The 17210-nt window shown below is 44.7% G+C and overlaps 3 protein-coding genes across 4 annotated transcripts; 2 read left to right on the plus strand and 1 right to left on the minus strand.

The window, feature by feature from the left end:
• Positions 1–230: 230 nt before the first annotated feature.
• On the minus strand, positions 231–5780 carry LOC306818334 (calsequestrin-2-like). Its single transcript, XM_079335876.1, has 11 exons — positions 5320–5780; positions 3799–3883; positions 3075–3175; positions 2802–2910; positions 2130–2203; positions 1636–1766; positions 1496–1541; positions 1338–1392; positions 1147–1247; positions 977–1051; positions 231–852 (listed from the first exon to the last, which is right to left on the minus strand). The coding sequence occupies exons 1-11, from the start codon at positions 5560–5562 to the stop codon at positions 640–642; spliced, it is 1233 nt and encodes a 410-aa protein (XP_079192002.1). The 5' UTR covers positions 5563–5780; the 3' UTR covers positions 231–639.
• Positions 5781–6220: 440 nt separating this feature from the next.
• Positions 6221–9644, plus strand: poglut1 (protein O-glucosyltransferase 1). Of its 2 annotated transcripts, none has more exons than XM_079336553.1 (11): positions 6221–6334; positions 6939–7032; positions 7157–7300; positions 7393–7528; positions 7631–7752; positions 8065–8124; positions 8308–8407; positions 8492–8550; positions 8629–8796; positions 9209–9265; positions 9366–9644. In XM_079336553.1, exons 1-11 carry the CDS (start codon positions 6262–6264, stop codon positions 9520–9522), a joined length of 1170 nt encoding a protein of 389 aa, XP_079192679.1. In that variant the 5' UTR covers positions 6221–6261; the 3' UTR covers positions 9523–9644. The 2 variants fall into 2 exon arrangements, with proteins under 2 accessions (XP_079192679.1, XP_079192680.1); XM_079336554.1 differs by having other exon boundaries at positions 6225–6334; positions 6942–7032.
• A 1011-nt stretch (positions 9645–10655) lies between these two features.
• On the plus strand, positions 10656–15586 carry timmdc1 (translocase of inner mitochondrial membrane domain containing 1). The gene is made up of 8 exons (XM_079336226.1): positions 10656–10874; positions 11506–11864; positions 12303–12468; positions 12562–12650; positions 12769–12836; positions 13741–13819; positions 14794–14904; positions 15009–15586. Exons 2-8 carry the CDS (start codon positions 11533–11535, stop codon positions 15169–15171), a joined length of 1008 nt encoding a protein of 335 aa, XP_079192352.1. The 5' UTR covers positions 10656–10874; positions 11506–11532; the 3' UTR covers positions 15172–15586.
• Positions 15587–17210: the final 1624 nt, after the last annotated feature.

Here is a 17210-nt window from a genome sequence, read left to right on the forward strand (position 1 = left end):
AATTTGAACGTCTCCATTTAACCTTCATTGATCTGATCTTTTTTTCCATGTTGTCCTGAAATAATCCAAACACATTTTAAGCACTATTCTAAATAAAAGTAAAAAGACATTTACTTTGACATCAATGCATCAATAAACTCCATCGAAATATGCCCTAATGACTTTATGGCCTGTAATGTTTTATGTTTCTTGTTAAATTATTATGTGCTCTAAACATTTTAAAAAGACACTTTTAGCAATTACATTCATCAAAACCATGTTACATTAGCACCAAACAGCGCACAGTCAAAGTCAGCAGCTAGCTTGCTAACATAGTGTAGCATTCACTTGCTAAATTGCAGATGTCTTTCACACGAGTTTGATTCGATGAAACCCAAGACATGGCATAAAGGAAGGAACAAAATACAAACACAGCTTTGTCTGAAATAGGGCGCAAAATAAATGCGCCCAAATGATCTTACAATTGAATGCCTAACAAAAACCTCCGTTTTATCGACTTGTCAGGAATGACCATGATGTGTAGTCACGTCTGTCTTATCTGCCTCACTATTTAAACCAATCAGTGCACAGATGTACCAGTTCAGTATTTTGACCCAGGTCTGAACTGCAAGGGGAGCGACCGACCATCAAACCTTCAGGTTAGTTATCATCGTTCTCCTCTTCCTCATCTGGGTCGTGACCTTCATAGCTGTCCTCCGTCATGTAGCTGTCATTGCTTTCCCCGTCGTCTCCAGACTCGTCGTCGTCCTCTGTGTTCACCCTCCCGGACAGAACGTCTTCTATCCAGTCCTCCAGATCCTCGGCGGTTGGCAGGTCTTCGTCGTTGGACATGTCCAGCCACACGCTGTCCGCCTAGATCACAGCAGACCGAGACAGTCAAAGTAAGGGTTTCAACACACTTCAATTATCACTAAATCTTTATATGGGACCTTTGCCTACTTATTGCTGCTAGTAGTTGATTAAAATTATGACTTACATCTGTGACATTCACCACCCCAATTTGAGGTCTAAACAGGTCCAACTTAAAGGTTTTTTCCCAGTACGTAGTCAACTGGAAGGACAAGATAAACAAAGGTTAATTAAGTTTTTCATGCTCCTATTTTACATTTAATCTCCTTGTTAGGTAAGTTATCGATGGAGCAGAACCAGAGGGAAGTCGTCAGGGTCGATCCAGACGATGCTGAGCTCGGGGTTGTTGGTGTTGTCTCTTGCTACGTCTTTTAGGATCTCGAGAAACTCGTAGCCGTCTTCAAAAAAAAAAAAAAAAAAAAAGGAGAGAAGAACCTTTAAAGTGCCTATAAACATATAAAAAACAACGAAATGGAAAATACACAAACCTGGATCTTCCTCCTCAGCGAACGCAACAATATGTATTCCATCCATATCATCCTCCTAGAAATAGAAAAACGGTCTTCAGGTCAAAAGGGGTGAATCAGCTGAAATTAGGTGGTGTGGGTTTAAACTTTGTCATCATTTATGAAACTGAACTACCTACCCACGTTTCAAACATGTTCTCTGCCCGGAGCTTCCTCAAAGTCGCCCTGTAAAATGTAGGGAATTAATTGTTTTGATAAAGTTTTAACCACGTTTTATTGGAATTGAGAATAAACTGTAAAAGAAACAAATCTGATCAACCTTCTGTGTTGGGTTACGAACTCGACGATGTCGATCTCCGACAAAGGTCTGCCGGGTAGGATGGCCGGCTCCTCCATGAACGGCTCGTAGAAATTCACCTCGTTCATCTTGAGGGAGAGATGTTTGGCTACCTACAATATACAACATGATAAGCATGTGGATCTAATTATAGGGTCTGTTTCTATTGTGAATAAAAACTGCAACCCAGATAATTGTACAATGTTTCTCTGTATTTAAAAAAAAAATGAAATTTGGGGAAACCGTATTTTTTTGGTTTGTTATTTCTGAAAGTTAGATGAGAGGATCGATACCTTTCTTGGGTCTAAACAACATTAAATTGCAATAAGCTTAGCTTAGCATAAAAACTTTACCCTTCTTGCCTGGTTTGGTCTGAAGGGAACATAATGAATCTCTAAACTTTTAAAGCTAACTTATTATCATGACATGATGCTCCCTTAGACTCCATGTGGACCGTGTTGTAGCATGGGACTTACAGATTTATCAAACGTAGCGAAGAACTTGATGTAAGGCTGAAAGCGCTCTGAGGCCTCCTGAAAAGCTTTGAAGTCTGACATAATGGGAGATAAAGAGAGAGAGAGAGAGAATGATGAACTCTAGTGAGGTGAAGAAAATGAGAAAGTAAAACAGATTTTCACACTCGGGTCACATTTCCTCGCCTTAATCTCGAGTATGTGATCAGGAAGGGGAGCTGTACAGCGCCTTTGCTTCATTTACTCTACGCCTCATGATTGTACTTCCTTTGCCAGAGTAAGTTTGACATGCTTTAATGGCTCCTGGCTCTGCTCCCAACAAGGTCACAACCAGGGACCAACCTTTCCCTGAACAGACAGAAGCTCCACAATTCAACTTTGTCACTGTCGTATCAAGGATAGCATCTTCCCTGTGTCACTTCTCTTTTTTTTAGAGGAACTATAATTGTAGTTTGACCTAATAGACAGAGTACTAGAAGCTATTTAAAAACTCTCTGGAGAAAAAGTGAAAGAGCCCAAGTCTGGAATCAGGTTTTCTTTAACAGACAGTTACACAGGAAAAGCCGACGATCCCATTAGCAACTTTAGGGATCTGAGAAACAGGGATTTGTTTTTAGCCTGTAAAACAATCCATTCAAAAACATAGGCACATAAGTGGCATGGTGGTATACTAACATATATCTTCTCCTTTGAAGTAGCCAATGAGGCGGATGTCCTCCTCCATCCTCTCGAAGGCGCGCAGCTCCATGGCGTTGTTGATCATTTCCACTGGGTCCTCCAGCACCTAGGGGGCGGTATAATACAGGTATTATCGCTGCAAAGAATAAAACATTGTGCAACAGTAAATCAATTTGGAAATAAGATTAGTTGTCTCTGCAAAATGTACTTCAGTAAAAGTGTCATTGTTTACAGTAATCAGAAAAGTTTGATATCTGATTGTTCACTCACATCCAAGAGGAACTCCACCAGAGTGTCCGATGACAGCTCCCCATCAAACTCAATGACCCGGTCGTCCTTGAAGACATACAAACTTCCCACCTCCTCCAGACCTCATGAAGCAGCAGGAGTACAAAATATGACTTTAGATTGCCATGATTGCCATCTGTTTTCCACCTTTTCAAACAGTCCCCTGTGGTCGAAATGAAGCATCTGTGTTGTGCTTTGGTTAGAGGTCAGAGGAGCACTAGAGGAGGTTTGTGACCCTGTAGAAACCAGCTCTCTCAGAACGCTCCGTTTTGGTGTGTGTGTCTCTTTAAATGCAACGAATCCCCGAGTAGACATTCCTCCTCTGTAGTGAGTGTAAACATGGCCAACCTGCACAAATGTTTTACTCTTAGCTGGAGGTGGAATCCATGGGTGGAGATATGAGGGAAAGGGATAGGAGGGGATTTTTCTTTTTTTTTACCAAAATCCCACTGTGACATCACAAGGAGAGCACATTTGAATTGGAGCATTTTTCTCTGTGTGGTGTAAGAAGTATGCAGACCACAAACAAAAAAAACTGAATGGATTTATTTCCCATTTTGTGGCTCGACAGACATTCAGGTTACACAAAATATTATGTTCAAAAACATAATAAAAGTCGATTTTTCACAGTATGTCCCCTTTAAGACAAAGAAGCATGGACACTGTAAACATTCAACATGCAGACCAAGTTTCAGGTGAGTCATACCCAGTTTTTTGGCCACTTTGGCATCCTTCTGGGAGTCCACCATCCCAAAGCCAATGTCTTTGTTCTCCAGGACCTGAGCGGTGAGCTGCGTGCACACACAGATAACAGTAAGGATCTGTTTTTTTCAAGACCTAAAATCACTGAACATCTTCACTCTTCTTTCATTAAACAAAGAACATAGGACCCTGTCCTGTCAATGTCCTGCTTACTGTAAGTGTTGCATGCATCATTGCTGTGAAATCAAAAATGGACGTTGGTCGGAAGGGGCCCCCAGAGAGGGCCTCAACAGACCCTAAAAGCGCCCCCTGTCGCTGCTTTCAAACAGGGAATAGAAAGATGATGTGATGAAATGTAAAGTACCGACTGAAAGGGAAGGGCCTTTCACGTACCCTCAGCTTGAAAGAAAGAACGCAGGAGTACGTCTACTTACTACTTATTTCTAGTTCAAAGCCAGGGAGTTTTGGGAACATGCTATTATTAACAGAACGACCTAGAATTAATCCCAGGGTGCATGTGAACAAAAGGAAGGGGGGAGGGGGGGGCATGTAATGGGATTTAAATCACTGCTTTTGAGTTTAGAGAATAAGCAGGTGAAATAGGCTCGTCAAAATGTGACCGCGAGGAATGATTACTTCCCTATAACATGGTATGCTTAAACAGGCAGTACTGTGTACACATTGGGATTTCAGAGGTCATATGAAACATTCAAAGTCTTTTCCTACCTGACACTCTTATGACTTGTGTTGACAAGTTAAGATATTAAAGAGCACAGCAGTGAGGCGAACCCGAGGGGATTTGGGCTGCTGCTTATTTGACACTATCAGTGAGATCAGATATGTCTAGTTATCCACACAAATTATCCCACGTCTCTTTTTTTTTTTCTTTTTTCTTTTTTTTTCTTTGATCCGTGATGAGTTGTCTGGGACTTGATTTATAGGTGAGGGGTCAGGGTGTTCCTCATCTTCAGGTAGCACAGTTTATTAAATCTCTGTAAGAGAGACGTGTGAGGGGCTTCAGGCTGACAGAAATCACTTTGTGAAGTTGCCTTAAGGAGTTTAAGATGGCATATGTCTACAATATTTTGAAAGTCAAATATGCAATCATGAGACAAATTGAACGCAGCATTGCCGCCAGAAAGTGGAATGAAAATGGTCCCACTTGTTAAAAAGGGCCGGCGGTGGTTTGCCCTCTCCGTCCCCCCATCCCTAATCTGATTATCCACCCAATTTGTGGCGCATTTAATTTTCTTCCTACTTCAAATTGTGACAGCGGACACACTCAATTAAAGCGTGTTATTTAAAAAAATGTAAAACATTATCGGCTTCTTTGAGACTGTAAAACCTGCATGTATCAGCGCTCCAGGGGACTTCCTGAACTTGTGCAATATATTCAAATTCCACCATCACAAATTTATCGCAGAAAACCAATTCTTCTATTTTATTTCTACACTGATTGGGGATTTTTTTTGTGCATGTCTTCACTCCATATGTCATACATTGTCTCCCTCACCCCTTTTCTTACCTCTAACACCAGCTCTGTCATCTGGAACCTCTTCTGCAGGCCCTTGTTTGCAGGCACTGGCTCGTGGTAGAACAGGCACAGCAGGTCGTATCTCTTCAGAGCCTTCTTAAAGTTGCGCTCGTTGATGTCCAGCACCCTGTCCTTGCCATCAAAGTTGGGGAACTCGAGACCTTCCTCAGCAGTGCTCAGCAAAACCAGGGGAAGGCAAAGGCCGGATAGAAGCGAGAGCCCGATTTGCAGCATTTCTATTCAATTTAGCAGGTTTTAGTCAAGAATTCAATTTTTGAAAGAGTTTAACGAAGACGATCTTCAATTAACTTCAAGTTTTCTCTCTGCAGACAACATGTCATCACTGTTTCCCCTCTCTGCTTCTCTCTGATGCTCTCCTTTGGTGGCTTTACCTCTCCACCTGTTTTATTGTCTCCTCCTCCTCCTCCTCCTCCTCCTCTCCATCACTCAGCCTTACAGTCTCCCCCCCCCCCCCCCCCCCCCCCCCCCTGCTTGGCCTGCACAAACTCACCTCCACAATGTATTTGCAGGTCAATCCACGCACGTGATGCTCAGACATTCATGCCCTTGAAATAAATTCTGAAATGAGAGCAGAGGAGCTGTGGGAATTTCATCAGTCATATCATCAGCTGTGGCAAAGAGGATTTTGGATTGGCTACATGCATGTTAGAAAATGTGATTTGAATCCATGAAATGAATGAGGAATTGATTTATTCGGCGGGACAGAGCGTGAGTGTGAATTTGAAGAAGAGGAGAGAGAATGTGTCAGCAGCGTGCCTTTAATGGCAATTTTGACTTTGACTTGCTTATCTAATCTAAACATTACGGTAGACTTGAATTTTAATGTGCGCGTTACCGTAATGACTGTATTCAGGCATAAATAATCGATCGCCGATCGTTTCTTTTAGACAAAGCTGGAGGATTTGTTGAAAAATGGAGCGCGTCAGGCTGTGGAGGTTTTTAATATTCCTGCAGGTTTATCATTTCTGTTTGAGTGCTGCATCAGGTAATGCATTCATGGAAACAAATAAAGGCGATTTTTGAGAGAAAGAAGAAGGTGCACGCGGGACTTTCTCACGGAAAGTTTCACTGTGCGACCTTGTGACAACTTTTCAGCGTCATTCATCACTTCACCGGCGAGCTAACTAGCTCACAAGCTAACTAAAGCAAGCTGAATGTTTGCTCACTTTAGATCATAACAATATTGTATTTGAGTCTGATCCGGGTTTAGTTAGCATTAATAGATGATCTGTATAGTGTGGTGTATTTATTGGCAAATAAATGGTGAACTAATTGCAGAGGAGAGGAGCAGGTCAAAGGTCAAAACCTGCAGCTCCTCTCTTTGGATCAATCTACTTTCAGACACTGATCGGATGTGCTCTTTCTTTTTTAAACATCAGGATGTGTTTACTCTTGCTCTTTTAGAACTTTTTTTGCTTTCAGCTCTTTTGTGTCATTTCTGTCTCTTCTATTTGCAAACATCAAAGTCCTGCCCTAAATCTGTTTATCCGCTTGTTTTGCTGTTATTGTCGTGTTGGTCTCCGTGGTTTTGCTTTATTTTGCTGTGCGTAAAAGTGCTTCTTAAACTTTGAGTTTGTTTTGTTTTCAAGCAGGCGATCAGTGGAAGAAATACAAAGATAGGATCTCTGCAGCTGTGAAAGGTTACACACCGTGCGACCCCCTCAACTGCAGCTGCCATCTGAGGTGAGAAACCCGTGTCTGTTTACCTTTCACGACTTAACATTCATTCACAAACAATATTTATTATGACCAAAATGCTGCGTTATTTTTAAAGGCTTTTATTGTGAAATGCGTGCCTCTGCCTCAGTGTCTTACAGCGGGACTTGCAGCCCTTCAGACAGAGACTCTCTGAGGACGTGCTGGCTGCGACCGTTCAGAGAGGGGTGGGCACCCACTACCAGATCATCGGACACAAGCTGTACAGAGAGCACAACTGCATGTTTCCATCCAGGTGAGGAGACAAAGAGGAGACGGCGTGTGGAAGGATTGAGCTGCTCCGAGGTTTCGGTGTTAGGAATGGCACTGTTTTTTTTTTTTTTCCAGGTGCAGCGGGGTGGAGCATTTCATCCTGGAGGTGATTGACAGATTACCTGACATGGAGATGGTGATCAACGTCAGGGATTACCCTCAAGTCCCAAACTGGGTGCAGCCCACTTTACCCGTCTTCTCCTTCAGTAAGGTCAGACTGGATTTGTTTGACTTCAGAATGTAAAACACGATGACTGCTCCCTTTTTTTTTTTTTTTTTTTTTTTTTTAAACGTATGTATTTGCTCCGAGTAGACGGCAGACTATCAGGACATCATGTACCCAGCGTGGACGTTCTGGGAGGGCGGCCCCGCTGTGTGGCCGATATATCCCACCGGACTGGGGAGATGGGATCTGATGAGAGATGATCTGAAAAAGTAGGCTCACACAAATATGTCACAGTGTGTCTTTACATTTCACGCCGTCCGTCCTCGCACATGAGCGCGTTCTCTTCATGAAGGTTTTAAGGAGAGACATCTGACAGTGAGGTCATAGGGCCCCCCCCCCGAGCATCCTTGCGGTTTCTTCTTCTTCTCCGTTATTTCTCCCGATTTGTTTGCCGTCGGCTGCGGTCTTTTCCGTGTGTCAGGGTCTTGACGCTCCGTCGCACATATCGGATCATAGGCGCCGTTTTTCACGCCACGTGCGATGGATGATTGTATCCTGAAAGTCTTCATGTGTCCCGACAGGTCTGCAGCAGAGTGGCCGTGGAAGAACAAAGATTCCCGAGGATTCTTCAGAGGCTCCAGGTCGGTCTCGTCATTTCACCTCCAAACGAAAGAATTCTCTTCTATCGATCTCAAGTCGAGTACAACCTCTCTCTTCCTATAGCCGTGAAATTCTCCTTTTTTTTTTATTTTTTATTATTTTATTTTTTTTATCCTAGCTGCTTTCTCAAACTTTTTTTTTTTTTTTTTTTTTTTCCCGGACAGAACGAGTCCGGAGCGCGACCCCCTGATTCTTCTGTCCAGAGAGGCTCCAGAGCTGGTGGACGCGGAGTACACCAAGAACCAGGCGTGGAAATCTGAGAAGGCACGCCAAAATAAAAGCATCAAACACCAGGGACTAAATCTTAGACCCTTACTCATTTAACCTTTTTGTTTCTTTCCATGTCAGGACACTCTCGGGAGACCGCCTGCCAAAGAAGTCCCGCTGGTGGATCACTGCAAATACAAGTAAGCTCGATGAGGAGGAGGAAGATCCACCTGTCGCTCCTGAGTGGTTTTCACGGCGCCTCGTTTCATCTTCCGCAGATATTTATTCAACTTCCGAGGGGTGGCGGCCAGCTTCCGCCTCAAACACCTCTTCCTCTGCGGCTCTCTGGTGTTTCACGTCGGCGATGAGTGGGAGGAGTTTTTCTACGCTCAGCTGAAGCCCTGGGTCCACTACATCCCGGTGCGGCAGGATCTCTCCGACGTCAGGTACGAGCGCCAGAGCCACTGCCGTTTTTGCAGCGTCCGAGAAAAAACGTGCAAACAAGAGGTTGTTTTGTCTCTCGAATTCAAATTCGAAAAACTTTATTTATCCCCGAAAACACAAAAGTGAGTCTGTAAATTGTGTTATTTTCTTGCGCTTTTTGACTTCCTGTTTGGCTCGATCTAGTCTGTCCGGAATGGAGAATAGACCCGCGGCGTGTTATTCACGTGTGGCGTTGTTGCACTGATTGCACGCTCCGGAGACGAGGCGGTGGGAGCGATCGCTTGCGGGAAAAAAAACCGGAGTGTTGACTCGAGTGGCCGCTAACGGCGCTGACGGCGTGCGCGGCGTATGTGGAGAGTGGCAGCGAGGAGAAACAGCTTTATGTACGTGTTTGATTTGTTCTGCTTCTTTCAGGGAGCTTCTACAGTTTGTCAAAGACAACGACGACACCGCCGAGGAGATCGCGACAAGGTGACAGGACACACTGGAGATTTCAACAACAAACAGTTTGAGCTTTTTTTTCAATTTCTGACTTCTTCTTCTTCTTCTTCTTCTTCTTCTTCTTCTTCAGGGGTCTGGAGTTCATCCTCGACCACCTGCGGATGCAAGACATTTCCTGCTATTGGGAGAGGCTGCTCACGGAGTTCGCTCAACTTCTCACCTACAAACCCAAGAGGAAGGACGACTACAAGCAGATCGTCCACAGAGCCGAGCGGACCGAGCTTTGAGAAGAAAGGGAAACACTCCAACCTGCACAAAGACGTCTCATTACCTCACATGCAACAACGGTGTCTGCACATGAGCTACTATAACCTCCAGCAGTGGTAGAATTCGTTTTTTTTGGGGGGGGGGGGGGTTGTTTTTTTCTTTCTTTTGTGGCTGTAAAGGGAACAAAAAAATTCAACAATAGTGAATGTCATCGGGGTTCATTTCATCGTAGGCTTCCAGACTTTTCCTTTTTTTAAACTCTTAGGTTTAGATTTTAGAAGATAGAGGGGGGAGTTGCTTTCTGGGAAATGTAGGACACAGAAACTCAAAAGTTTTCGCTACACGCACCCTCCTGCACCGACTTGGCTTTTCGTCAGCGACCCGCAAAGAGGAAAGGAAGGCTGAGGAGGGGTGAGTCCAGAACCGAAGCGTGACTGTCGGTTCACTCGGATATCGCATGAAGGTTCCTGTTAGGATCGAAACGTACGGATGAAACGATAAATGAGGAATGAGTGCCATCACTACTCTTTAATATGAGCCTTTTAGTCATGTGATTACAGAGGACAACATCCTTTCCACGCTGCCCTCCACTGGATATTTGAAGAAACTCCATCGTCGAACCTGACGTGCTGTCACAACTTTCTGTGTATGTTTTATAACTTGAAAAGAACCGAAGGAATTCTTCCCAGGTCACCTTTAACGCTTCGTGCCAACGTTAAGCAATAACGACTTCAGCTAAATTTCATTCGTGGGCTTTCCAAGAGATGCTCACATACGTAGTTTAACTTTTTTTGTTTAAGAGTAAAGTTGATGCGGGGTATTTTTGAATATGTTGTAATATTCAATCGTACTGGAAACAAAGGGATTCTCAATGTTGTAAAATCTTGTTTTTACAGTAATCTGAAGAAATCTAGTTGATTAGTACGTTAATACGACCAAAAAGCTTGATCATGTGCCGGGTCAACACGGGACATTGATGTTGTGCAGCTTTTTATGTTGTTTTTTTTTAAAATGTTTTTGACATTAAATACTTATATTTGGTTCATTTATGCGTTTCTCCCTGTGTTTTGTTTAAAATAATCACCTGCACCTTTTTTCTGAGCTACATGTCTTTTTTTGCCCGCTTGTTTTGGACCTGAAGTGTAATGCTGAGTCCTCCACCGGCAGGCGGCGCTGTGGTTACATCTGACCCTTGAAGCTGCGTACCTTCAGGGTCACAGGTTGGAAAGCCGGGTGGGCTGTCTGAAAGTCACCGTTCAGAAACAACACACAGCAGAAGGACATTGACATAACACGTAAATGTCAACACTCGGTATTAATAATAAACTGCAGAGGATTATCGTCACATAAACTGCGGCTGTTCAGGAGGCTGGTGAGCTGTCTTTTCTGTTACGTGAGAAGCTAACATGCTAAATGCTAACCACGCAACTCCTATTATCGGACACATGGTTTATTCACCTCTTTTCTTCTGACTGAAACCATAAAGCTGTGTTAACAGACGACTGGAAAGCGTTTTCTATGCTGCAACAATGTTCTGCTATAGTGTTGTATTTGTCAATGGGGAATAAAAGGATCAGTATCCACCACCAGGATAATTTGAAACAACCTAAATGTGTTAAGAACTACAAATTAAAAACGGGAGCAGCTTTTGGGGGGAAAAAATGCACCAACACTAAATGGAATGTCGCCAAATTGTTATCAGATCCATATGAGTTGACTTCAACAATGCAGTCATACAACAAAATCAATGAACATTTTTTATTCTTTAGCAGCCTTTCTGTATGACCTCTTTCTGTAAGGAGTCCTCGTCCCTGGATGTTTGCATCTGGCTGCAACATTCAACATCTGCTCAGATGGACAGCCGGTCCAGACATATATACCAGGAATCAACTCGCCCTTAAGGCTATTTGATTTGAGGATGCAGCTTAAGTTGAGGCAGTGTGTGCAACATCCAAAAGCAAACCCATGGCCATGTGTTTCTCTCTCGCTTTCTCTCTTTGCAGCAGCAGCTTGATGCCAGCTGATACGTGATGCATCCAGAGGAGCCCAGGACGGGCCTCGCCCTGCAGAGACGTCGAGCAGACTCGACCCCTCAGGCCACTCTCAGCACCGGCTTTCTGCAGGGCCTCATCCAGAACGCCAGGCCTCTTCCCTTCTGCTTCTTTCTCCCCAGGGTCCACGCAGCTGATGTGGCTGCTCCCCAGTCGGCACAGATGCCCTCTCCTCCCTCCTCCTCCTCCTCTTCCTCTACCAGCGCTTCTTCTGCACCCTTTCCCTCGCCCAGCTCCGGGCCAAGCAATATGGGCAAGCCCGAACTCCCAGACACAGGATGGGAACGTATCAAGGACCTCTTTGACAGAGAGTTAGTATTTGTGTTTGTTCTGATCATCACCGACAGCTTTTCTTTTCTCTTACAAATAACATTTAATTTGAAGGCGACATGGAGAGGGAAGCTGAGACGGACCTTTTAAGGAACTGCGCAGATTTTTTTTTTTTTAATGATCAAACGCTCAGTCAAGAAAATAATAAACAGAAACGTAGAAATGAGAATGTTCAAAGTCACCTTTTCACCACCAGAGGGAGACATTGTAGAGGAAGCAGAGCTGTCCTTATTTTGGACTACATGCCCCAGCTTTTTTAATTTGATTGCTTGATTTGTAAAAGTTGACTTGAGCAACTTTTTAGAGGGAGTTGTTGATTAAAAAAAAAAAAATCTTTCTGAACGGTAAAAATCAAACGTGAGCGCGCCTCGCTCTTTTCTTTGACGTTGATTTTTACGAAATTTCTCTCCTCTATGCAGAGTGTCGCAGGATTACCCGGAGGAGCTGACCAATGTGTTCAAGAGCGGGGTCGCCGCCGCACTAGCCGGCCTGATCTACGGAGGCCTGCCGGCGGCTCGCCACGCCAGGGAGAGGTACATCCAAAGCAGCCAGGCGGAAATCTACACGGGCAGAGTGGACGCCGTGGTGAGTCAGCTCCATTTGAATCCACATGTGGCCCAAACATCAAATGGATGGATTTGACAGGGATGGTGAGGTTCTGTTTCCTGTCTTATTCAGCGCTCGGCTCACAACGCAGCAATCCGGGGTTTTGTCAGATACGGCTGGAGGTGGAGCTGGCGAGTGGCCGCTTTTGTCACCTTGTTCAAGTAAGCAAACGGAGCGGAAGACGCCGCGCTCTTCCTGATTGCTTCTCAATGATTGAGCGTCCTCCTCCCACTAACTCTCTCCCTCCCTCCCTCCTTCGTCTGTCTCCTCCCTCTCTAGCTCTGTGAGCACAGGACTCTCTGTGTACAGAGACAAAGACGCGCTCAGTCACTACGCCGCCGCCGGAGGTGAGTCACACACTCTCCAACGCCGCCCGATTTCTTATTCCAGACTAATCCTTTCAGCCGCGTTTGGACACGCCGGCTTCTCATTGCTGCGAGCTCGGCACAAACCCAGCGCAACTCCACGACTTTGAACGTCACGTTTTTGCTTTCTTTTATTTTTTTATGTGCAAAAAAACCAAAAAAAAAACCTAGTGCATGCAAGTAAGAGAATACCACAGCGACGTTAAAGCTTGACAGGGTTCACCTCCAAACCTCCTTTTGCGAAACGAGTTCTTCTTCTATACTTGCGGGGACTCTCAATGGAACACACTCGACTCTCTCTTAATACGTGACTTATAAAACTCCGAGTCGTTCAGCAAGCTTTCGTAAGCTAATTAATTGATGTGGGAACAGGTTGAGTGGTGTGATGTGTTCCTGATGTAATGTCATGCTTTTGGCCTCGAATGGGTCTAACTTTTTTCTTTCTTTTTTTTTTCCTTACAAAGGATTTCACTGTTGACTCCCTCTCGTCTGTATTTCCACTTCCTCTATCTACTGAAACAGTTTTTTTTTTAAAAGAGGGGAAAAAAGCCCTGTTTCCACCCAGCGGCTCAGTCCCCAAGTTACCGACCCATGCCGTCCTACTTTTAGGGACCCTTCTTTTTTGGGTGCCAAGAATATCGATCCGACCCTTTAAAGGTGGAGCTAAACGCAGCAGTCCGTTGATTGGTCGAAAGGATCTTCACTTCCTGAACACAACCCAGCCGTGTTGTTTAAACACCCCGTCGATTGTGTTTTTTACGGCTCCTTCTCCTTTGTTGAATTTAGTAGTGGGGTAGCTTTGAGCGATTAGCAGCCAGGACACTGAGCTTGAAATAAAAGGTGTGTGTGTGTCTGTGTGTGTGTGTGTGTGTGTGTGTGAGAGCAGCTGTGACTGGAGGCCTCTTCAGGCTGAACCTGGGCCTGGGAGGCCTGGTGGCAGGGACAATCATCGGGGCGTTGCTGGGGTAAGTTTGTCTCCATCCATCAAACGCTCCAACACATGAACAGCTACTGTTGTTTATTGCTTTTTCTTTTTTTTTCTTTTTTTTTGGCTTTAAGTGTTTAAATCCCGCAGAGGGTCAGAAGCTTCTTTTCAAACACACACGTTGAGTCCTCGTTCGGTCCCCATGTGCGAGGGCGCAGCGAGCGCTCTGGCAGCCAGCTGTGCCCCTCCCAGCAACCCTCTGTCGCCCAGCTGAACCCCCCCCCCCCCACACACACACACACACACACACACACCCCAAGACCTCCGACTCTGCTCACCGTGCCAGAGGGACTCATGTGTTTCGGGTACAAGAGCGAGGAGGCGGGGCCAGCTCAGCAGCTGCCCTTCTGCAATTTCGACCACCTCTTGTTATTCCAACTCACGGCCATCCCACTTCACACACATTCCTGTGAAAGCCACGTCACTCGAGCAGCTGTTGAGCTTGATCGTATGACGGAGGCCGAGTGCGAGGTTTTTTGCATGACGAAAAAACAAACAGCTTCTTAATCGAGCATCCCCTCGTCTCTTCCCCTTTCCGAAGCGTGGCCTCCTCCTCCTCCTCCTCCTCCTCCTCCTCCTCCTCCCTGTGTGCATCAGGGAGCAGCCACCTCGAGCGTGTGATGCGTGCGAACGGTTCCCACGCCAGGTGCAGTCAGGTCAGCTGAGGCTAACAATGAATGCTAGGCAGCAAGCCGAGATCACAGCGCGCTCGAGATGACGCTCTGTAAGCGTGCGCGTGGCGGAGCTGTCCCTCAAAGGTTTGGGCGGGGCTGCAGAGGAGGTTCCAAAGAAGTTTTCTTTGAACTGAAGTAGCTGCTCACATGTAGACAGGAGGTGTTGAAATATCACTGAAAAAATGTAATTGTCTCTGCGGCTACGCGTTTATTAAATCATTGTCAATTAAATGTTCTTTCATTGAGGCTGCAAAAAAAAATTAAATTGTTATGTGTTTAGCATTCCCAGCGGTGCGTTGATTCTGGGAATGCAGTCGTTGGCTGGAGAAACACCCAGAGAGAGGAGGAGGAGAGAGCGCAGGGAGCTGTATGAGCTCCGACTTGCAGAATGGTAAGATGACGAAGGGGTTAAAAGAAGCTACTTACATTTTTTTGATTTAGTGCAACGACAAAAAAAGTTCAATCTGTACCCGTCAATCTCCTCTGGTTCTACAGGACGGCTCGTCTGCATTTGACAGATGAGCTGATTGGAGATCTGAACGCGTGCTCTCGGGAGGAGGAAACCAGTAAGGACATGCAAAGGATCCAGGAGCTGTTGAGTTCACCAGCGAATGACATCACGGTCCAAAACTCAGGCGGGGACAGTGACAATCGCTGACCCTGTGATCAGTCGTGACCTTAAAGGACGAGACGTCACGCAGCCGTGAGGAGAGATAAACGGGGCGGGGTGGGGGGTCCACACACACCTCCTCCGGATCCGCCTCCCATCAAAAACCAAAGCCGCTCATGTTCCATAAAATCCTGACTAAGTGCTCTGGAGCATTTCCAACCACTGAGTCAATGTTGATTGATGAACATTTAACAGAGCACTAGTTGCAGGTTCAAGTACTCCAGAGTGTGAAGGGTTGGCACACTGCGTGTGTGCACAGTCATGTTTTTGTTTTATTAATTTTAAAAAATGAACATGTCCATATGAAATCAGTGTACATACAGAGTGAACAAATATGTGATAAAGTCCTCATCAAAAAGGTAGCATTTTAATGGAATAAATCTGAATAAAAAGTGCTTTTGAACGAGTATTCTTGTCTGATTTAGCAGAAGGGAAGACGTGCATCCCTACAAACCAGCCTGTCTTTTCCCCCCTCGTGTCTGTGTCACGTGTCCTGTGCTTTTTGGCTGTGCCTCTCGGGCTTTTCAACATCTAGGTCAATCATGGCCTCGGTCCCTGCTGTAAACGAGATGTGACACACAGCTGGAGCCCGAGATCTTGCATCACAAGTTATGATTAATGATTTGTTTGTTTTATGGATCCCACACCTTGAGCTTGTGCAGGTTTGAAATGATCTGACCTTTAACCGCCATGTTAAGTATAAACTAAACGGTAAAAACTTCAGGCCTTCAGCAATGATTAAACGGTCAGTAAAGTAGATCACCCTCTCCAAACTCTTTCAGCCTGTAAAAGCATACACAGGTATGTCGGCTCTCCCTCTTGGTGAACCTGTGGAGGTGCAAATACACCTTAATAAAAAGTAGTTATTCACTTGTATAACATGGTACTAATAATTGGGACTTTAAAGCAGTTTCTTTAATTCCCTTGAGTAACTTTTTTTTTTTTTACAACTTCTGCACAAAAAGTTAATCACATAAATTCGAAGCTGTATAATGGAAATGAGATGTGTGCATGCAGGTATTCATTATTAAACTTGTATACAGGCGTGCAACTGTGCAAGGAGACGGCAGGTGATTGATTCGGGAGTTCTGGCTCGGTTCTGTGGAGTTGTTTGCATTTGTTATTTTTATTTTATTTTTTTGCACTTGCGCAAATAAAAAGTTATAGTATAAACAACGCCAACTGTTCCTTTCCTCAGCGTCAGGGTCTGCTGCAGCGTAATGCTGCGTTCAGGTGATGTCGGAGAAATCGGAAAAAAAAGATTCAAAGTGTCATTTGTTAATTAATTCTAAATTGCAAGTCAAAGTTGGATAAACACCTGCTCAAATCGGGAAAACTTATGAAATATTGAGGTGCCCGACTTGCCAACTTGACGTCAGAATCGTCATCGCCTGAAGGGCAAAATATTTTTTGTCAACATTAACATATTTTTATCAATTCATGTAGGCTATTGCACGTCAACTTTCTGCTTCAAATATAACATGTAAACAGAGGCTGATTTTCTTCGAAGCATCCTCACAGGTTTTTTATTCTTATTACACACCATTCAGACTTTCTGAGCTGAAACCACGTGAGCACGACTTCCAAACTTGGAAACTCGGATCACCCCTTGAACGCAGCGTGGGTCTATTAACACAGTGGGTGATCTGACACCCAGCTGTGCCTGACCAATCCGAGATGTTCCGCACTGAGGGGGGCTGCATAGCCTGCCCTGTCCCTCAAAGTCCCTTGACGACATTATTAGAAAGTACTACCTCCATAGCAGGGTCGTATTGAGGGACAACTTTGACCCCAGACCCTGACAGATTTACACGTCGGGGCTTTTAACCCTTTCATTGTTGTACTAATCAATACAGTGGACAGCTATTCCGAATCATTAGTTTTCTCCGAAATGCTCTGGTTTAGATTAAATGGTTTCACATCAACCATTCCAATGGACTTTTAGTGAGTAAGCCTATACACCAATCCTTTCTGAGCACACTGTTCATTATGCAGTGTGGACTTTTCAGTAGACTGGACTCTTATGG

Source organism: Symphodus melops (genome assembly GCF_947650265.1).
Source record: "Symphodus melops genome assembly, chromosome: 23".
Lineage (NCBI taxonomy): Eukaryota > Metazoa > Chordata > Actinopteri > Labriformes > Labridae > Symphodus > Symphodus melops.